Raw genomic sequence first — 23,514 nt, 5'->3', positions numbered from 1 at the left:
TGACTGAATATGTCCCCTTATCTTTGATTTTATTCATTTGTGTAGTTATGACAGTGTTTTCATTTATTATCCAGCCATCTTTAATTAGATTAGATTGTGGTGTAGTATGTAGATTATTGCCTTCCTCAGGTGCTTTTCTCACTACCTCTTACAACTGCCTGTTGTAAGAACTGCCACTTCTGTTCTTTTCCTAAGTAATTGTGTCCTACTTTTCTACTCTGTTTCCCAATAGTCCTAGTCTCTTTCTTTCTGCCATAGTCTCTGTTAGATGTCCCACTTGCATCTGCTACTCCTGTGACTTATTTAAAGTCTCTGTTTCTTTAAACTTCGATAAATTAAGCCGTTTCATCATAGGCTAGCTTTTCTCCCTCAGATCTTATTTGGACTGAAGAGGGAACTGACACATGGGAAAATTACTAGAATGTAGGACAAGCAGAAAATATGGCAATATAATCAGTAAGCCTCAAAAATCTGTATCAGTAACTTAAGAACCTCCAGCCATCCATACAAAGATAACTCAACCAAAGGAAAATTGTTCGGAAAGTGTAATATAGAATGTGCATAAAATTTGTATGCAAGTGTGTTTAAATGTGTCAGAAAGTTGACAAGCATGCATGTGATCCAAGTTGAATATTAACTTGTGTGTCCTCATTATTAAAGGTGTGGGTAACTGAAAATGAATACGTTAATGGGAGAAGGAACTACTATTCACTTTAGGAAATTTCAGTTTTCTGCTTTTCTATTACTTACTAACCTTAACCCCACTATCACAAGGAGTCTTTGCAACATTGTTATTTTACCATCTGGCTTATTCTTTTAACCGCACTATATAAAAACAAACCTTCAGAGAGTTGTTCGATTATAGCAGTACTGTTTGATTGTTCTTCCTGTTTGATTATTTTAATAGATAAAAATAAACATCTCTCTTTAAATAAATACTCTATCTATCCATCCACCCCATTTTCCATCTCTACCCAAAAGCTCTGCTCAAGTTATTGTAATTCTTTTCCACTTTTCTTTTTCATTCATTATCATCTGATAAATATAAGTAGTCTGCATATTTAAATAAAGAAGCTAGTGCTCCATTATTTTATGGATGAAGTATGAACGTACTTTGGATTTTATTTTTATTAATTACTTTGATTTTCACTTAAACCTTAGGTTCTGCCCATTCTACAAGACGGTCGGGATGCTGTCCAACATGATCGCATTTTATGATATGGCCCGTAGAGCTGTTGAGACCACTGCACAGAGTGACAATAAAATTACGTGGTCCATTATCCGTGAGCACATGGGAGAGATCCTCTATAAACTTTCCTCCATGAAATTCAAGGTATATTTTGTTTCTACTGAACTTCTTTAAGTAGGAAATGTTTCTTTTTATTTTATTTTATTTTATTTTTTTAAGATTTTATTTATTTATTTGACAGAGAGAGATCACAAGCAGGCAGAGAGGCAGGCAGAGAGAGAGGAGGAAGCAGGCTCCCTGCTGAGCAGAGAGCCCGATGCGGGACTCGATCCCAGGACCCTGAGATCATGACCCGAGCCGAAGGCAGCGGCTTAACCCACTGAGCCACCCAGGCGCCCCTCTTTTTATTTTTTTAACTCTTTACAGACAACCTATTTATTCACAAACCTGGTGTGTGGGATTTGCCTTTATCATTTTCACACATGGCTCAGGTTATGTAAAATCAGAAGAGACCGCAAATTTACATTCAAATAAGAATTCTAGAGATAAAAATTATAGTATGTCATGTCTAAAATAAATGCTGACATATTTTCCCTTTTGTCTGAACTGCCAGCCAATTTAGAGCTAAAATCATGGCTGAAGAGCAATTACTTTTCCTCAGGTACCAATTACCATCTTATCTCCATGCTCATCTGAAATGACTTATGCTGTTTACTTCTAAGTATCCTATTACACATCATTTTTCCCCCCTATTACACACTGTTTTTAACTTCTGGGTGAGTTCTTTTTTTTTTTAAGTATACAACATAAATACTTAAATGAAATTATCAGTAGAAGTTTGAATGTGTAAGATTGTTTTTAAAATAGTTGATCAATTGGGTTGTATTTACTTATTTCTAAGTCATGACATACAAGAATATTTACTAATGACCTGTTGAGAAATTGAGAACGATTTTCTGACCATGTGTTATATATATAGTATTTGTTTTGCACTATAGGTTGAAAATAAATCTGTACAAGTAGACACTCAGTGTATCAGGAATTTGAAAATATTCACACTCTTTGAGTCCGGTCATTCTAATTCAGAACATATAACCCAAGGAAATAATCAGATTTTTTTTTTTTAGTTGGAAGTACAGTTGATGCACAATAATCAGAGATTTTTTATGTGAATATATAAAAGATTGTTCATGAAACTTCTTAAATGTCATTCAGAAGTGAACAGGGTCAATTATGGCATGTACAATTCTAGCAAGAATATTATAAAGACATTAATATTTTTTCAAAGAAAATCCAAAGGTAATGGGGAAATGCTTCTGGTATAATGAATGAAAAATACCAGGTTGCAAAAAATTCTGTATTGTAATTTGATCCAAATTTTATTTTTTAAAAATTACACATTCATATGGGTAAAGAAAATATGATACACACATACATACTGTGGAGTATTACTCAACCATACAAAAGAGTAGAATCTTGCCGCTTGCAACATGGATAGATCTAGAGAGTATAATACTAAGTGAGATAAGTTGGTTAGAGGAAGGCAAATACCATATGATTTCACTCCTACAGAGTTTAAGAAACAAAACAAACAAACAAGGGAAAAAAGAAACAAACCAAAAAACAGACTCTTTTATATAGAGAACAATCTCGTAGTTGCCAGAGGGGAGATGGCTGAGGGAATGAGTGAAACAGGTGAAAAGGATTAAGAGGTACACTATTATGGGATGCCTGGGCAGCCCAGTCAGTTAAGCATCTGTTTTTGGCTCAGGTCATTAGGCTCCTTGAGCAGCAGGTAGCCTGCTTCTCTCTGTGCCTACTGTTCCTGCTGCTTGTGCTCTTTCTCTCTTTCTGACAAATGAATAAATAAAATCTTTAAAAAAGATTTTAAAAATCTCTATATTATATACCCAAAACTAATGCAATACTATATATTAATTATACTAAAATAAAATTATACATTCATAGGAAGATGATATAAAATATATGCAATCAGGGGGCCTGGGTGGCTCAGTCAGTTAAGTGTCTGCCTTTGGCTCTGGTCTTGATCCCAGGGTCCTGGGATGGAGCCCCACATCGGGCTCCCTGCTCAGTGAGTAACCTGCTTCTTCCTCTCCCTCTGTCCCCAGCTCATGCTCGCTTGCTCTCATTCTCTATCTCAAATAAATAAATATTTCTAAAAAGTGGTGAGAGTGGACCTCCTCCTCTTTTTCTGAACTAAGGGGAAAACCTCTCTTTTAAAATAAATACATATTGAATGTATATTGAATACATGAATGAATATTTGACTATATGAATATATATCATATTATATATTTATATAATATAAATATATTCAACAGTAATATAGCATAATATATAGTATATTATTATATATTATTCTAGTAATATGTACTATGTATACAATATAGTATTATTACTATTACAATAGTAATAATAATATATATAATATATACTATAATATATATTTTCAATAGTAATGTAGTGATGATTTCTGGTAGTGTGATTCGAGGTGGAATCTTTTTCCTGTTTACATGTACAGTATATCAGATTGACAACTCGGTTTTTTTTTTTTTTTAAGCTCTTGTTTTGTTTTTAAAAATTTCTTTCTTTATTTGAGAGAGCAAGAGCGCAAGTGAGGAAGGGGCAGAGGGAGAGAGAATCCTCAAGCAGACTCCTTACCAAGTGCGGAGCCAGACAGGACTCAATCCCAGGACCCTGAGATCATGACTTGAGCAGAAATAAAGAGTTGGCCGCTTAACTGACTGAGTCACCCAGGCGCCACTCTTTTTTTTTTTTGTCATTGAATATTCTGTAGCATTATTTGTGGCTGGAGAGTGATATTTTCCTATTGTTAAGTATTTAAGAAATTTCCAGTTGTTGCTATGGACCCCTTTATTTATATAGTTGGTTTTATGTATTTTTCTATTATTAGGTTCCCAGAAGGAGACCGATTCAGTCAGAGAGTTTAAATATTTTAAAGTTTCTTTTACACATACTGCTCAATTAAGTTGTTTTCCATAGGGATTTAAAATGTGTTGCCTTTTAAGATTATTTTAGAAATTTTATTTCCTGTGCCAATGTAATACTATAAGACCTTGAACAATAAATTATGTTTTGGCTAAATTAATTCCAACTATCATGTACATGCAGTAGAATGAATCTAATATGTGATACTGTATAATTCCCTCTTACATTGCATATTGTTGAGGATAAATCCATTGGTCACTGAATACAGTTAGCAAGCCATATACAAAAGCAGAATTTTATCTTTTTTTTTTTTTTTTTAAGTTTTGTATTTAAATGCAATTTAGGTAACATATAGTGTATTATTAGTTTCAGGGGAATCAAAATTTTGTCTTCTTTCTGACAGATTGGGGTATTCCTCCTTCCATACATTTTTACTTTAAAGGAAAATAAGGATAATTTTGACTCCTTCCTATGTTTTGCCAGTATACCTCATTTACCTAATACTGAAAATATGTTCAATATAAGTAACTTAACTACCTGTCCTGAAAATTATTTTCCAAAGGCAAATTGAGTTCTGTCCTGTCTTTTTTCAGGATCCAGTGAAAGATGGTGAGGCAAAGATCAAGGCCGACTATGCACAACTTCTTGAAGATATGCAGAACGCATTTCGTAGCCTTGAAGATTAGAACTGTGATTTCTTTCCTTCTTTTCCTGAGCAAGCTCGTCTCGTATGTGTACATTTTCCTAAATTTCTCATCGCCAAACCCTTTGCTTCCTTATTGTGCAGCTTCGAGGCTAGTGCCTGTGTGTGTTACCATTTGTTTCCCTGTTTACCTGGTAGGTCTTATATAAAACAAACATTCCTTTCTTCCAGTGTTTGAAGGGCCTCCGTGATCCTTTCTCCGAAGTGGTGAATGTAGTAAATATGATATATAATGGCTACACTACTGTAAACTTGTCTGTAGGGTGACATCTCTCCTTGTCCTAGGTTTACCCTTTCCTCATTGCCATTAAATTGTAAACAGGACTACTGCATGTACTCTCTTTGCAATAGATTTGGAATGGAAGGCCAGATTTCTATACATTTTGACAGGTAACTTTGTGAAATGACTCAATATCTGTGTGGTAAGGTTATTCGCAGCTTAGCGTTTTGCTAAGTAACTGCTTTGCAGGATATAACTGCTTTTTTTAAAACGTGAATGATTAATGTTCCAATTATGCATTGCTTCCCCCAGTATAAATCAGGAATGTTTATAGGAAACTGTTGGAAACTCTACTGTTTTTGAAACAGGCGTTTGTGGGACTCAGCACAGTTTATGAATCAGTACCCTCCAAAAAAGTGGTAAAGGAGCCAGGTGGTCAAACTTAAACATCCTCTTGTTAAAGCATATTGTATTTCAGTGTGAAAAGTTCAGTATCAAGGACTATACTACTGCATTACCGGGAAATTCTTCTTAAAATCACATTTAAAACAATCACTGGGAACTTGAATCACATCACACCCTTTTCTTTTTCTCAAATGTCTTAGAAGCCTGAGCTTCTGAGAATCTCATGGGGGGGTGGGTAAAATGCCACCGAGAAGGGGTTCAGTGTGGTTAAAGGCTGTTCGCACCATTAAGGACCAGCTGGACTGTAGTGATGCTTGGGGCCAGAATGGCATTGTATTTTTACAAGGTAATGATATGTGTCACGTGTTTGCATGTTTGTTTGTTTCGTGAACTTTTGAACAACCAGTTTACCAGTTTACCGGCTCAAGAGTTTTCCCAGAATATCTGTAGCAATAGCAGCATAACAGTTTCCATTCTATTTAATAGGGATGAGATTAATTCTTACATCTGCTGATGACAGAATCTGGGTCACGTGAAAAAAAGATAATTTCATCCTGTCTTTTCAGTATATGTTTTTAAATAATTTCTGTGTCTGTGTAAGGCACACTGCAGAACAGCTCTGAGAGCAACTGTTTCTCATTAACTCTTTCTGACCAATAGTGCTGGCACCATTGTTTCCTCTTTGGGGAGAGGAAAGGGTATGTGAACATGTCTAACAATCTCAAATACCCAAACATAATAGCATAAATAAAGTATTTATTTTATGCCTCAGCATATTATTATTTAATTTTTAGGTAACGTGTTTCTTTTGGTCCGTTAAGGAAAGATGCCGTGAGTAGACAGTTCAGCGATAGTGTGTTGAAATCCTTGCGGATTGCATGTTTTGACAGTGGCTTGTTCTTCAGGATAGATATTCTTCCATGCAGTTCTCTCTCTTTTTTTTTTAACCTTTCCAAATACTGGAAGATAAAAATTATGCGGTGATTTGTTGAAATGCGGACTTAATGGTGCTGCTTTATCAGTTTGCTTCCAATGTGGCCTCCTACCCAGAGGCCCGAAGACCAATGGAAATGAAAAGGATTTCAGAAATGTTCTATTCCTACCTTAAACCTACCAGCAAACTAGGATTGTGATAGTAATGAATGGTATGATGAAGAAAGTTTGACCAAGTTTGTTTTTTGTCGTTCTGAATTTACGATGTAATTCCTACTCCCTTCTAAGAATGTTGTTGTATGGGAGTGAAGATGCTAGAGAAGATGCTCTGATATTCTTTGTAAGTGTCCCTCCACCTTTGTGTTGTAGAATTTCAAATTGGTCACTGATCATATTTCTTTGGTAAGAATGTGTTAAAATTACAACAATCTTTTAAAAAGATGATGCAGTTCTATATTTATTGTGCTATGCCTGGTCCTGAGTGGAGCCAGTTAAACAAGTTTCATATGTATTTTTCCAGTGTTAAACCTCACACATTGTACCCTTTGGAAATTTCCTTCCATCTTGAAGAACGAATAGAAGAGGCCATATATATTGCCTCCTTATCCTTGAGATTTCACTATCTTTATGTTCAAAGTTGTGTATAATTGTTAAAATCTATGAAAGAATAAAAAGTGGATTTAAATTAACATTTTGCGTGTGTGTGTTTGCTACAAAACATGCCATCTATTTTGTTTTCAGTATGAACTTTAAAATTTTTTGTTCCTCCCTCTCTTTATGGATTATTAAGATCATGAAATTGAGTCTGAGCCCTTGCGATAGAATGCAAAAAGTCCTATAATCATGTACCCGTATGATTTGGAAGTGTAGTTAGTACACAGAATCTCATGCCATCCTGAACATTACTTCAGATTTGAAAAGTGAATGGTTTCTAAAAGTCCACTTAAAAATTAAAGGAGAAGGGGCGCCTGGGTGGCTCAGTGGGTTAAGCCGCTGCCCTCCGCTCGGGTCATGATCTCAGGGTCCTGGGATCAAGTCCCGCATCGGGCTCTCTGCTCAGCAGGGAGCCTGCTTCCTCCTCTCTCTCTCTGCCTGCCTCTCTGCCTACTTGTGATCTCTCTCTGTCAAATAAATAAATACAAATCTTTAAAAAAAAATAAAAAAAAGAATTAAGGAGAGCAGTGGTACTCATTTCTATTTTTGACAAATGAACTAAACCTTGTAATTCATGATTTTACAAGCCAAATCATTTAAGATCCAATGTAACAACATGTTACTTAGGACACATTTTATTTTTTTAAATGTATTTCTAACAACTTCCAAGGAAGTAAAGAGGAGTGTGAAATGAACCACTCTATATTAGTATATTAATATCAAGTGCCAAGTTTTTATAGAGAAATGCTTAAAAATTCATAGGAAAGCTTATTCATTATACAATGTTTGGGTAATTTTTAGTCTACTTGGTAATAGTATCCCAATATCTTTAGGTTATTCTTTTAATGTATTGCTACAATATAAGAGCACAGAGAAGGAAAGTAACTTTCTCAAGTGGGCTGTGATAAAATGCCACTGAAGTTGTTCTAAGAGCCTCCTCTTAGTTTGGGTTACCCTGGAAGTGAACTCAGACAAGTAGTTGAGTACAGGGGTTTATTCAGGATGTGATCTCAGGACTCACCAGTAGGGGAGTAAAGAATTCAGACAGAATTGTACGAAGCCAGTAAAAATTCATTATCAAGTAAGTTAACACTTGGGACTATTTAGCACAATGCTGCTACGGAGTTCTGGGAACAACTGAAGAATAAGCACCTCCGTTATCCCACCTGTGGTGCAAGAGAACTGGGATACTTGTGTCAGTCATTGATTGACAGCCAGCTCCTGTCAGTCATCCAGTGAAGACTGTTCCCACAAAGACTGGGGGACTCAGTGCCCAGCACTTGCACACAGGTAGATAGGGCACCGGTAGCTGCAGAAAACCCCACAAAGAGATTTGGGTGCAGGTAGTTGGGAGATTGGGCTGTTGTGCAGCGAAATGGTAGGCATGGCCCAGGAGCTTTAGGTGGGACACTCCTCTAGCATCTGCTTCAGACTTCTTAAGAGCCCAGGAAAAAAAGATTAATTGATCAGTAACTAAAAAGCCACTGTTCTATGCTGTTCTAAAAATAAGGAACCACCTTGTAAAAGAAAGGACAGTCTTTGGAACCCAGGCAGCCTGATGCCAAAGAGTGTACTCTCAATCACCACACTACATCCTGCCTCTGTATTTGGAAAGAGTTTGTTGTTGGGTTTTTGTTGTTGTTGGTTTTAGTTCATTTATTTGAGAGAGAGAGAGTGGGAGAGGGAGAACACACACATAGGGGGAGTGGCTGAAGCAGGCTCCCTGCTGAACAGTGAGCCCGATGCAGGGCTTGATCCTATGACTGGAGGATCTTGACCTGAACTGAGGGCAGTTGCTTAACTGACTGAGCCACCCAGGCAGGCCTGGAAAGATTTTTTTCAAAGGGAAGATGTTCTTTAAAGACAAAGAACACCTATTATGGTTATCAACAGGCAGATGTGAGGTTTAATACTCCTGAAATAAAACAGTTTATTAGATGAATGAGAATTTCGGTTATTTATTCCAACCTCATTAACACAGAAGACGAAATTGAACTCCAGAGAGGTTAACTGATTTGCCCTATGTCACACTGCCACTTAATACCAGCACTCAACCCTCCTGATTTCTGGTGTCTCTCTGTAGTAAATCATACCATATACTTTTTCCTTATGTATGTACTTTCCTTACAACCAGGAAGTTGGTTTGAATAAATGTGACATACAAAGATAGATAAACCAGAAGAAAAGTAGGGCGGACTGACTGGCTGAACAAGGTAGTCATAGACAGTGTGATGACTCACTTAAAGAAGGAAAATGTAGCTGGGAGCCAGTTTGAGCCAGTTTAGGGAGGTGGGTCTGGAAATAAATAACACTTTTTGTCAAAACTACAAGTCATCAAAATGTAGAGGAATGAGAACATAAACAATTCATGACAAATATCTTAAAAGGACTTGTATCCAGCCAGAATTCATAAAGAACTACAAGTTTCTCTCTCTCTCTCTCTCTCTCTCTCTCACACACACACACACACACAGGGAGAGAAATCTTAATAGATAAATGGGTAAAAGACTTGAAGAGGCACCCCACAAAATGGCCCATTAATATATGAAAAAGATTCTTAGCTTCTAGTCACCAGGGAAATGCGAATTAAAATTACAATGTGATACCATTTCATACCTACTAGAAGGACTAAAATGGGAAGAACAGTGTTGGTGAGGATGTGGACTAACCAGAATTGTCATACATGTGGGAATACAAATATAAATATAAACTTGTACAATCAGTTTGGAGAACTATTCTGGTAGTGTCTACAAGGTTGAATTAGTAATACCTAATTCCTAGGTTATTCCATTCCAATTCCTAGGAATACCATTCCAGGTTATTAGGTATTACAACAGAGATGAATACATATATGTTCACCAAAAGACATGCGCCACAATGTTCATAGCAGCGCTATTTGCAATAGCCCCAAACTGAAAACCATCTAAATGGTAGTTTGAAAGAATAGATAAGCAAACTGCCTGTTCACATAATGAAATAATATATAGAAATGAGAGTTAACGCAACATGATGTATGAATCTCACAAATAGAATGGTTAAGGAAGCCAAACAAGAGAATACACACTGTATGATTCCATTAATACAGAATTCAAAAACCACAACACTAATACATGGTGTTTGAAGTCAGGATAGCGGTCACACATGGTGGGTAAGGGGATATTACAACAATTGGCTAGCATATGGGGGATTTCTGGGGTGTTGATGTTCTGATTCTTGTAGGCCCTGCTTACATGGGTGTGTTCATTTTGTAAGAATTCACCCACATGATTCAAGCACATTTTTTTTTTCAAGCACATTTCTGCACATATGTCCTACTTAAGTTTACCAAGAGAAAAAATCTTACACCAAAGGATTTCTATTTATTTAAATTAGCTTTGTTGGGCAGGGGGCTTACTTCAAAAAAGTAATGATAATAATAATAATAATAATAATAATAATAAATAATATATAAGTAGTTTTTCACTAAGAAATGTTTAGTGGTGGCTTTAAAATGCTTCTAAGTTCTACCTAATAATAAAATCATGTTTTTGTTTGATTTTTAAACTTGCACTTTTCTAGAAGTGATAAATTTGAATTTTTCAATTCAGGAACTCTCAGTTCCAAAGTAATTTCTTCACAGTTCTCAAAGTAATTTCTCAAAATAATTTACTTTGTCAAACAGGTGACCAGGATTTGGGAAATAGTCTGTTCTTAGACCAGTGAAGCTAATGAAACCACACAGACATGCTAGAGCCAGTCACAAACAAGTGTATATTCAGATGTCCATGAATACATAGCAGTCCTCCAAGTAGCAATGGATGACTATAAAAATGTTTGATTTTTTGTTTGTTTGTTTTTAAGACTTTATTTATTTGACAGACAGAGATCACAAGTAGGCAGAAAGGCAGGCAGAGAGAAAGGGAAGCAGGCTCCCTGCTGAGCAGAGACCCTAATGTGGGGCTTGAGCCCAGGACTCTGGGATCATGACCTGAGCCAAAGGCAGAGGCCCAACCCACCGAGCCACCCAGGTGCCCAGGTGCCCAGGTGCCCCTGTTTGATGTTTTAAATAAGTATATGTGTCTTGATTAGCTGTTTCTGAAACCTCTCTGAACATAAGAAACATATGGGATTGTATTTATGATAGAGATTTCCGGGCCCACCCTAAATGGACTGAACTGAAATGTATCTAGGGAAAGGGTATAGGAGCCCATTTAACAAACATCCCAGGTAGTGGCGCCTGGGTGGCTCAGTGGGTTAAAGCCTCTGCCTTTGGCTCGGTCATGATCCCAGGGTCCTGGGATCGAGCCCTGCATTGGGCTCTCTGCTTTGTGGGGAGCCTGCTTCCTCCTCTCTCTCTGCCTGCTTGTGATCTCTGTCCGTCAAATAAATAAATAAATATCTTAAAAAAAAAAAAAAATCCCAGGTAATTCTTAGCATGGGGCAAGTTTTGTGAAACAAGTATCTTTACTCAATACTCAGACATGAAATGTAACAAAGGAGAGTTAAGTATTCTCCAAATGTTAACTAGCTGTGCTGCAATCTCAGAGTTAGAAAATTTTACTGAACCACATATCCTATTTAAGATATCCCTTGTTACTGAACTTAAACACTGCTGTGCTGATTTACATGTATTCTGACTGATTTAGATTCAGAATGATCCGACAGTAGGACAAAGTATTCCAAAATCATGGCATTCAAACAGTAGTAATTGTTATATGTATAGATTTCAAGCAGGATTGTTACAGTATTTACTGAATGGACTGGCAGTTTCTCTTCTGCCCATTTCTTTACATGCAGGCAAATTCAAAAAGGAATCAAAATTCTGTGACATATTTGAATTTTGTCATATACAGGCTTAGTTTGTGAATATAATTATAAAAGAATGTAATTCAGTTCCATTTTTTAAAAACAGCATTTGTCTTGGGATTCAAATTCTTTTTAAAAAATCCATTAAGATAATTTTTTAGTTTGATTTTTCAACTATCATCTGAATAGCTCTTATACTATTGTAACTTCCAAATAGCTAATAACATCTAACATTTACTAGATGACTTAAAATTGCACTAAAAGTTTTGGATACCCTGCATAAAAGCCAAATTGCCTTCAATCATATAAAATCATATTCATGGCCTTTATTTTTTAATTTCATTCTCTATCTTAAAGCCATTATAAAGACCTTTGACACTTGTCCTAAAAACACTATTTAGGACAGTATTTCCTCAAGCACGGCATGCAAGTTAGACTCTCTGGAAGCATGCTGAGATGGAGATATGGGTGCAAGTTGCTCCTTTGGAATCAACGCTGAGAAAAGAAGGGGCAAAACAGGTGTGCATAGTGGAAATCAAAACACAAAGCAGGCCTGACAAAGACTTGGCCACTCCTAGAGGGAAGCTCTAAAGCAAATATTGCCAATCACAGTTGACATGCATCTGACTGAAATGGCCTGCCCTTATTACTCCCACCTCCCTTGGACTCCAGGTTGAGGCTGCCCTGGGGAGACACGACCTCTGGTGAGGTGACATTGGGGACCTGACCTAGAAGGATCTAACAGCAGAAGGTTGTCAGCCAGACACTCCTGGCAGCTGGGCAACACGTTGCATGCATGTCTTTCCTTGAAGGGAGATCTGCACAGCACAGCTCTGTGCCCATAAGATGGTTTTCAAAGAAAGACATGCATATGTTTCAATGTATAGAAGTGAACTTTTAGTACTTCATACCCAAGATTTCAAGGATTTTCTTAGGGAGAAAGCCAAACAGTAAATACTAAAAGTGAGTTATTGTTAAAGAAAAATATGAAGTATAGAAAGTTATAGACAAAAAGTTGCAACAAAAATCATGAAGGTAGTCTTCAAAGTAGAAACTGCAGCAACACTGCCTGTAAGTTGAAATCCAGACTGATTGTTTTAGTGCCTGTTAAAATATAAGTGCTGGCCAAGTACTTTTTAAAAGAACCCTAAATGTTGTCTTGATCCCAGACAGAAACTCATCATCAAATGCAGAACTCCTCAGGAAGTGACATTCAAAAATATATATTTCTTACTAGAGCTTTTAAAAATATAAATTTCTTACTAGAGCTTTAAAACACAGCTGTTCTCAATATCATTGCCATCATCAGTTGCTCTTGTTCTAGTAGGCTCTTCCCCTTTGTCTGACAGCAGGAACAAAATAACATGGTCAGTGAGAGCATAAGATCTCAAGTTAGACTGTATGGTTTCAAATCCCAGCTTTGCTACATACTAGCTGTGCAACCTTGGACAATTAACCTCTCAGTTTCTCATCTGTAAAATAGGGATGATAAAAATTTCTACCTGTTTTAGTTAGGATTAAGTTTAACTTAAGTAACAGAAATCCAAAATAATGTGGTTAAAATAAGGTCAAAGCATATATATATATATATATATATATATATATATATATATATATATTTTTTTTTTTTTTTTTTTACGAAATGTAAGCATCCTAGTGCTGGTAAAGTGGATATTGACCTTCAGGTGCCCAAGTTTGTTCTTCTCTATCCTCAATACATGGCTTTCATCCTCAAGTCCAAGATGACTGCTCCAGCTCCTGCCATCAAACCTACAAAGCATATTCCACCCATCAGGAATAAGGAAATGTTTCCTTTTTCTTAAGGGAATTTCTGACACATAACTGGGCCATAATTAGTTACAAGGTCATGTCTATCTGCAAAACAAATTGGAAGATGTAACCTTTATTCCAGGCAGCTGTGAGCCAAGATCATGAGTTTCTCATGATGGTGATCTCATCATGATCTCAAAGATCAGAGTTTCTCAATGATGGAAGCATCATCCCTAGGGACGTTTGGGAAATTTATGAAGGTCTTAAAATTTGTCACAGTGAATAGTGGGTGCTCATGCACCCCTGTGTGTATACATGTTCGTGTATGTGTGTGTGTGTGTGTGTGTGTGTGTGTATGTGCGTGAATGTTTTGAATGCGGACTTCTTTGCCAGGGACATTTAGTGGACAGGGCCAAAGATGCAAGATATTTTGAAATGTGAATGAATGAAAAGTCATCTGAAAGTCTCCTGCATGAATCTCACATATTCCACCAGACATTCACATAGGTTAAGCACTTGTTTATAATTATCTGTCCCTACACTAATAAAAGTTGTAAATTTTAATATCATCAAATGTGTTCTCCTTCATGATTGGTACTTTTCTGTGTCTTGTTTTGAAAATCCTGGAATTCATGAAGACACTCTCTAATATTTTCTTCTGAAAGTTAAATTATTTGTCTTTCATGCTTAGGTGTGGTGAAAGGTAGAAGAATCCAAATTCATTTTTCCAGACGAATGCCCTCTATTTGGAGAGCCAGTTACTGTAAAAACACATCCTTCCCCAAGGCTATGCAGTATCACTTCTGTCATAAATCAAGAGTTTACATAAATAAAAAATTTCTGGGTTGCCTATCATTTTTCATTGCTCATATTTGTCTATCCATGAACTATTACTACTCTGTTTTTATTACTGCAGCTTTATAATAAATGTTTATATATAACAGGACAAATCTTAACATTTGCTGTTCTTCAAAGCTTGCCACTTTGCTGTTCTTATTTTGGCTGTTCTTTGCAATTCTAGAATAAGATTTTAATTTTAATTAGACTTACATTTAATCTAAATTTTTAAAAAAGGATTTTATTTATTTATTTGAGAGAGAGACAGCACAGGTGGGGAGTGAAGTAGAGGGGGAGGCAGAGGGACAAGCAGACTCTGCACTGAGCCCCAGTGCAGGACTCAATCTCAGAACTCTCTGAGATCATGACCTGAGCCGAAACCAAGAGTCAGACTCTTAAGGGACTGAGCCCCCCAGGCGCCCCTATATTTAATCTAAATTTGAAGAACACCTGATATTTTTAAAAATATTGAGTATTCCAATCTATGAACATGCTACATCATTCCATTTATTTTTTTCTTTAAAAAGTTTCTTAATATCTACTTAAAAAATCTATAAAGAAGTCCAGCACAATTCTTGTTAGATTTATTCTTAAGCATTTAATATTTATACAGGCAATGCATTTATTTACCCCTTCAAAAATATATATTTTTTCAGACGGATATAAGGAACAGGGACTTGAACAGATACTTATTTATATACATATGTTCATAGCACCATTACTCACAATCCCTGAAAGTTGGAAGTAGCTCAAGTGTCCATTGGATGAATGGATAAATAAAACGTGGTATGTAAATCTCCAACAAAGCAGGAAAGAATATTCAGTGGAAAAAAGACAGTCTCTTCAACAAATGGTGTTGGGAAAATTGAACAGCCACATGCAGAAAAATGAAACTGGATCATTTCCTAATACACCATACACAAAAATAGACTCAAAATGAATGAAAAGCCTAAAGGTGAAATAGAAATCCATCAAATTCCTAGAGGAGAACACAGGCAGCAACCTTTTCAACCTTGGCCACAGCAAATTCTTGCTAGACACATCTCCAAAGGCAAGGGAAACAAAGGAAAAAATGAATTATTGGGACTTCATCAAAATAAAAGCTTTTGCATGGTGAAGAAAACAGTCAACAAAACCAAAAGACAACCAACAGAATAGGAGAAGATATTTGCAAATGTCATATCAGATAAAGGGCTAGTATCCAAAATCTATAATGAACTTATCAAACTCAACACCCAAAGAACAAATAATCCATCCAATCAAGGAATGGGCAGAAGACATGAACAGATGTTTCTCCAAAGAAGACATACAAATATTAAAAACCATAATTAATTACAACAATGTGAATGTACTTAATTCCACTGAATTTTATACTTGAAAATGGTTAAAATGAAAAAAAAATAGTTAAAATGTTAAGGGGTAAAAAAAAAAAATGTTAAGGGGTATCTGCCTGGCTCATTTGGCAGAATATGGTAGAATATCTGACTCTTGATCTCAGGGTTGTGAGTTCAAGCCCCTTGTTGGGTGTAGAGCTTATATTAAAAACAAAAAGTAAAAAAATAGTTAAAATGTTAAGTTTATTTTATGTATATTTTGCCACAACAACATTTTTTTTAAAAGATTTTATTTATTTGTCAGAGACAGAGGGAGAGAGAGCGAGTGAGCACAGGCAGACAAAGAGGCAGGCAGAGGCAGAGGGAGAAGCAGGCTCCCTGCCGAGCAAGTAACCCGATGTGGGACTCGATCCCAGGACCCTGGGATCATGATCTGAGCCGAAGGCAACTGAGCCACCTAGGCATCCCACCACAACAAAATTTTAAAAATGAAAAAAACAAAAACAAGAACCCAAAACCCTAGCATAAGATATACTTCAGAAAAGCAACTACTTTTTTGTTTATACTTCTGGAAATTTCCCATATACACAAATACATACTTAAAAACTCTCAGAAGCATAACATACATGTTATTATATATCTGGTTTCTTTTTTACTTAATAATACATATTGGAGAGCTAACCATTTGTCTGCATAAATTTCTATGTCATTGTTTATAAAGGCCAAGTAATGTTCCTTGGCTATGTCATTGTTAATTTTTTTTTACTTATTTATTTTAATTTTAAATTAAACTTTCTTTTAGATAATTATAGATTTACACACACTTGTAAGAAATAATGCAGAAATAATATGTACCCTTTATTCAGTCCCCCCAGTGGTAACATCTTGCAAAACTGTAGTATAATATCATAACCAGGATAATAGCATTGACACAATTGAACAGTCTTATTCGGATTTCCCCAGGTTGCTTTCTTTAGGGGTGTGTGTGTGTGTGTGTATGTATGTGTGTGTTTAGTTCTGTGCAATTTAATCACATATGTCGGTTCAGGTTATCTACCACTAGTCAAGATAAGGGACAGTTCCAATACTACAAGGATCCCTGTTATGGACCTTTTGTAACCACACCTCCTTCCCTCCTACCATCCCTTTGCTTTCCAACTCATCCCTAACCCTGAATAACTACAAGACTTCATTTTTAGGGGTGCCTGGGTGACTCAGTGGGTCAGGCCTCTGCCTTCAATCTCAGGGTCCCGGGATTGAGCCCCATGTTGGGCTCTCTGCTCAGTGGGGAGGCTGATTCCCCCTCTCTCTCTGCCTGCCTCTCTGCCTACTTGTGATCTCTTTCTTTCTCTCTCTGTCAAATAAATAAATAAAATCTTTTTTTTAAGACTTTTTTTACAAAATTTTTATCATGAAAAATTTCAAGTATACAGAAAAATGGAGATAATGGTAAAATAAACCCCCGGGGTGCCTGGCTGGCTCAATTAGTAGAACACTGAATCTTGATGTTGTAAGTTCAAGCCCCATGCTGAGGATGAAGATTACAAAAAATTAGGGGCACCCACAAGACCCTTCAAGCCACTAACCCACCCTACCGCCCAACCACAAGACACAGCACCTACATTTGAACTTTTTTATGAATGGAATTATTAGAATGATTCCCTTTTATCTGGTTTCTTTCATTCTGAATTCTACTTGTGAGAAGCATCTGTTTTTGCAGATAGCAATTATTTTATTGCTATTTTTTCTCCCTTCTATATATTCAATTGTATGGCTATATCATTATTTATCAGTTTTGCTGATGATAAATATTTGAGTTGGTCCAATTTGGAGGCTACTGCGAACAGTATTGCTATGAGTATTCTTTTATATATCTGTTGGTAAACATTTGGTACATATTTTATGCATAGCCCAATGAGTGAAAGCACTATGACATGGGTTATGTTTATGTTAAAACTTTAGTAGATACTTATGATTTTCCAAGTGATTCTACCAATTTACTCTCTTAACAGAAAATGAGAATTCTAGTTCTCTACATTCCCTCAACACTTGTCAGTCTGTAATCTAATCCATCTGTGGGTGGGTGGTGACGTCTTATTGTTTTGTCTTTTTCTTACAGTTAATGAGATTGGGGGCAATTTCTATGTTTATTGGATATATGAAGTACCTATTCAAATATTTTACCTATTATAAAATTGAGTCATCTTGCTTTTTCTTGTTGACTCATAGTTGTTTTGGGTTATGGATATAAATCCTAGAATGACTAAATGTGTTTAAACAAATCCTGTGTGTGTGTGTGTGTGTGTGTGTGTGTGGTGTGTGTATTAAAACTGATCATGGGTTTACATGCTGTCAGCCAGTCTTGACGTTAACATTCTTATATTTCACCTAATGATTGAAGCCATTGAAGATTATTGCTTTGATCAAGACTGCCCAATAGAACTTTCAGTTAATGAAAATGTTCTAAATCTGTGCTGTCAGAATGATAGCTAACTAACTGAGCACTGAAATGTAGTAGTGTGACTGAGGAATTGAATTCTAATAGCAATTAATTTAAGTGTTTTTATTTTTAAAAAGCTTTTATTTATTTATTTGTTTATTTATTTATTTATTTATTTCTAGAGCGTGAGGACGGGGAGGCGCAAAGGGAGAGGGAGAGAGAGAATCTCAAGAAGACTGTGCGGAGCTTGGAGCCTGATATGAGGCTTGATCCATGACCCTGCAATCATGACCTGAGCCAAAAATAAAAAGTCATATGCTTAATGGACTGACACAAGGTGCCTCTTAATTAATTTAAATTTAAATAGCAAATTGTGGTTAGTGGTTACTATATTGAAGAGTACAAGTCTAGTTTCATTATTGCTGCTTGTGATATCCAACTTTATCATCCCTTCTACAATGTTAGCTGAGATTCTTCTAGAAAAAAAGGAGATCCAGGATGGCTTTATACTAAATTCACAGCTTAAAGTTTCTTTGAAACAATGAGCGTGAATATGGTCTGCAAAGCAGAATAATGGTTGGTTTATAATTACAAACTTTCAGTACGTGCTGTCTAACTACCTTCCAGTTTCTTGTGGGTGAGAATATGGGATGGGTTTTCTTCAAGTTCACTTGCTGCTTTGTGGGGAGATGGATCCCATTAGATTCTCCACACTGGGATTTTTTTTCTTTTGTCATTCTCCTCACTGGGCCTTGATTTTGTCTTCTGTCATTCTCCTTACTTTGGCCAGATTCAGGGCAAAAGCAATTTCATTACTTGACTCACTTTTCTGTGTTCCTTAGACATTGGCCTGGTAACTCTTATGATCTTGTCAGGTCTCTGATGATTTACAGAAGGTCTCTGAAAATATCTTCTAAAGTACTTTTAGTTATCCGTAGTAGAAAGTTTGGTCCAATGATGTTACCCATCCTATTTCCAAAACTAGAAATGGAACTCTATCATGTGTTCTTTAAACCTCACAACAACTCTAAAGAGTTACTATTACTCTTCTTCCCCTTTTTTCCCCAGATAAACAGATGAGGCATACAGAAGAAACTTGCACACAATCACATAGATAGCAGACACTGGAGCCAGAACTGAAATCCACTTTTATTTTACTCAAGCCTTTTCCCTTAAACACCCAACTATACACATTATTTAGATCGAAGACTAAAGTGGCTTTTATGAGGAGTTATTTAACTTTTTAATTTTGTTTTTTTAAAATTATAACAATGAACCCAGATGCTAAAGGAAAAGGTGTTAAATATTAAAATCAAGTTTTATTTTTAACATATTAATGGCTACTACCAAAAAATTTCTGGAGCTAAAATATGTACCTGAAGTAAATGGTGAGGTGTTAGGATAAAAGCAAAAAGAGCACAGATAAAAATATTATTTGCAGTTGTTCCAGTTGGTAAACTGGCCATAGCTCTTTTACCAGGCCAACTGAGAACTGGCAGCCAAGAACTCATGGCACATTTGTACTGAAATTTGCTCTCAACCAGCAGGAGGTGGCACATCTGGCAATGTCTAGAAGGTTAAGGATTCCGCGTCTGCGCTCCCCCAGCCACCAGTGGTCACAAGCCAATATGAGGGTATCAAAGACCAGTCCTCTGGTCTTACCTCAAGGAGACACAAGTCTGTGGTAACATTCATTCTCTAGAGGTCCCTGTGGGATCAGGCTATACACCTCTCATCAGTGTCTCCTCTTCTTTCCTGTTTCCCTCACTCCCTTACACATTTCTCCAGAGCAGCACTACCCTCAGGAAGTCACTCACATGATTTGTCTCACACTTGACTTCCAGGGAACTGAACTAAGTATGTTACCTTCCATTTCCTCCCTCTGCTCCATTTTCTCTTCCACAGAAATTCTCACTGAGTAGAAATGACCATGTCCTCTGATTTTTCCAGCCATGTTGGATATAGTCAGACAAGTATCTTGTTCTGAGAAGTTCTGACTAAAAGAAGGTCTTGGAATTGTAGCCTTCGGGGCACCTGGGTCACTCAATCAGTTAAGCATCTGCCTTCTGCTCAGGTCATGATCTCAGGATCCTGGGATTGAGTCCCACATCGAGCTCTCTGCTCGGCAGGAAATCTGCTTCTCCCTCTCTCTCTCAAATAAATAAACAAAATACTAAAAGAAAAAAGAGAAATTGTAGCCTTCATTTCAAGGGAATTGAGAATCCAAGTCCACATCTTTTTCTTCTATGTCTTTCTTCTGTTCTAGGATCTGAATCAGACATAGACACCATTTTCCAAGGGGTTGTACTTACTTTTAAATGCACCATTGTGTGGTCCAAGGTAAGTTACCCATTAGTATTACTAGTCTCTGCTTCCAACATAGCTACACAAAAAATACTACCTATTTTACAATTTGTATTTATCATTGAGTTCTAATCGCAATGAGCACAGTTTCTATTCTTATCTTTAGTAGGCAGAATTAACACTTATCCATGAATTACAACTGCTAAATTGCAAATGATCTCACTAGAGATTTTAAAAAATGATACTCCTGTGGCTTGTTAGATTCAATAAAATGGATAATGTAGTTTCTAAATATATCTAATTTTCAGGAAGAATATTATATGAAAGAAAACATTGTCTCAATATGTTTGATGATTTCTAAATTTAATTACACTATCAGTAGTGTAAAACATTTGCTTATATCTTTGTAAAAGCAAAGTGTTCCTATGTAAAATAGCAATCTTAAAATTGCGAAGTTATAGATGTGGTTAAGGCACAGGGATAGGAGAGGGGTGAGAAGTTTGGCAGGTCAGATTCTGGTATGTTTATTTATTGAACATCATAAGGTACAGTGCTACATTAGATATTTAATATAAGGCATCCCATGTCAGAAATTGGCTCCAGGTGGATTTAAATAATTCACAGTTTAATGAAATGCAATCTAGAAACCCAATAGCTTTAGCAAGTGACATAGCCAGTGTCTCAGTTTGCACTTCTCTCTTACCCCAATACTAGCTTCTATTTCATATGTATCCTTCACTTTGACCAGTCTCTACTAGTGGTTCTGTCCAATGGATCTCTTCCTACTCTCCCAGGAAATGTTATCCGTTCTCAGTCTTAAACTTCTCTATTGGCTTTTCCCAGTTAGGTTAAAAATATATTCCAGTCACTTGCATCTTACAAAAACCATTCAAGTCAAAACAAAAACTTTTCTGTCCACCTAACAGCCAATCAGCAACACTTAAATAAAAGGGTAATTATTTTTGTTAATTGATTTTTAGTTACTTAAAAATACCATGAAACAAATCTTGCATACAGAAGAATATGTAATATTTACATGGACAATTTAACAATATAAATATGTATGTATCCATTAATCAGATTAAGAAATAGAACACTTAAGTAACATAGAAACCCTCCACGTCCCTCCATCAATTGCAATTGCATCCATCTCCCTTCCCTTGAAGATAAACATTACCTCAAAATTTATGTTAATTAGTTCCTTCCTTCAATTTATAGATTTGCTGGAGCCTGGGTGGCTTCAATCAGTTGAACATCTGGGTTGGGTCAGGTCATGATCCCAGGGTCCTGGGAATTGAGTCCCGCTTTGGGCTCCCTGCTCTGCAGGGAGTCTGCTTCTCCTTCTGCCCCTCCTCCCCCTCATTCTCTCAATCTTTCTCTCAGATAAATAAATGAAGTCTTTAAAAAAAAATTTATAGTTTTGGGCACCTGGGTGGCTCAGTGGGTTAAGCCGCTGCCTTTGGCTCAGGTCATGATCTCAGGGTCCTGGGATCGAGTCCCGAATCAGGCTCCCTGCTCAGCAGGGAGCCTACTTCCTCCTCCTCTCTCTCTCTGCCTGCCTCTCTGCCTACTTGTGATCTCTGTTAAATAAATAAATAAAATCTTTAAAAATATATAGTTTTGCCGCCTACGTATGTATCTCTAAATAATATATTCCTTAGTTTGAAAAAAAAAAAAAAAAGAACAGAACAGCTGAGCGCCAAGTGAATAGCAAGAGATAATCTTTCCCTATGAGGAAGGGCGACTCTGGCTTCTAGGAGAAAATTGGCTCAACAGAGCCTATGGGTCATGATTTGGCGTCAGGTTCCCTGAGCATTTACAGAAATCCTTTCTAGGAAGGTCAGAGGGCAAGGGCCTTCAGGCAACTTGACAAACATAGGGTTCACCATAGTTTGAGTGCTCTGACCAGATAGGTATTTAGCAAAAGTATGGCTAGAGAGGGGCACCTGGGTGGCTAAGTCAGCTAAGCGTTTACCTTTGGCTCAGGTCATGATCCTGGGGTCTTGGAATCCAGTCCCGAGTGGGGCTCCCTGTTCACTGGGGAGCCTGCTTCTCTCTCTGCCTGCTTGTTCTCTCTCTCTCACACACTCTCTCAAATAAATGAATAAAATCTTTAAAAAAAAAAAAAAAAAGTATGGCCAGAGAGAGTAGAGCGTTCTGTTTTCTGCTTCTAAACCTCCCCTGGTTCCTTCCAGACCCAGGAGAAAGTCAAAGCAGAAACCTACAGAGAGAAGCAGTGGAGCACGCAGGCAGAATAGCTACTTTACAAGCTAAGTACAGAAAAGAATCTGAGCATGGCCAGTGGGGGTGGGGTGGGTGTGTGTGGATTCTGTCCTCAGCTAGAGGAGAAGGAAAAGGAGAAATAATTCTGTTTCTTTGGAGATTAATATAGTCATCAAGACTAATCTGGTTATGCCCTATAATTTTATTTATATCTGTCAGTACTAGACATCCAAGGCTTCCAGCTCTCTACCCCCAAACTCTCATCACCATTCAGCTCAATCCATCCTCTTGCTCTCTCCCCCATCCCTTCCATCCCTAACTCTCAAATTCCTTCTTGGTGTGCTATGGAATTCAAGATCAAACATCAAAAAAATTCCTATAGTCAAAATTCTGAGAGGTGTTTTTGTTTGTTTGTTTGGTTTTCCCCCTGGAAACTCTCTAGAACGTCTCTTTACTTTGCTGTGACTAAAACCAAGCTTTCTGCTGAGGACATTGCTCTGTGCAGTCCTCTCAAGTGGCAGCCATTTTCTCTCCCACACTGTCACAGTACTTATGGGAGCTTTATTTCCAGAAGGCTCACAGTGATCCTGCTTTCTGGGAGTCAGGTCCTATATAGTTGCCTCCCACAGAGAATCAGATCTAACCCTTTAACCCAACAGGAGGTGTGTGTGAGACAGTGCATAATTCCCAAGGCTAGGTCATAAAAGGTGCTGCAGCATTCAGTGTGATCTTTTGCATCAACATGCT

General features: G+C 36.9%; 1 protein-coding gene across 3 annotated transcripts in view; it reads left to right on the top strand.

The window, feature by feature from the left end:
• ATP6V1A (ATPase H+ transporting V1 subunit A) overlaps positions 1-7,109 on the top strand; it is a 61,949-nt gene extending 54,840 nt beyond the window's left edge. For all 3 annotated transcript variants that reach the window (XM_059164088.1, XM_059164085.1, XM_059164086.1), the window contains 2 exons: positions 1,162-1,333; positions 4,753-7,109. In XM_059164088.1, coding sequence (XP_059020071.1) covers positions 1,162-1,333; positions 4,753-4,845 — 265 coding nt within the window. In that variant the 3' untranslated portion in view covers positions 4,846-7,109. The remainder of the gene's footprint in view (positions 1-1,161; positions 1,334-4,752) is intronic.
• Positions 7,110-23,514: the final 16,405 nt, after the last annotated feature.

The sequence above is a fragment of the Mustela lutreola genome, chromosome 2 (assembly GCF_030435805.1).
Source record: "Mustela lutreola isolate mMusLut2 chromosome 2, mMusLut2.pri, whole genome shotgun sequence".
In the NCBI taxonomy this organism is placed as follows: Eukaryota; Metazoa; Chordata; class Mammalia; order Carnivora; family Mustelidae; genus Mustela; species Mustela lutreola.
Note: the sequence above shows the minus strand (reverse complement) of the source record. Positions and strands in the feature narration are given on the sequence as shown.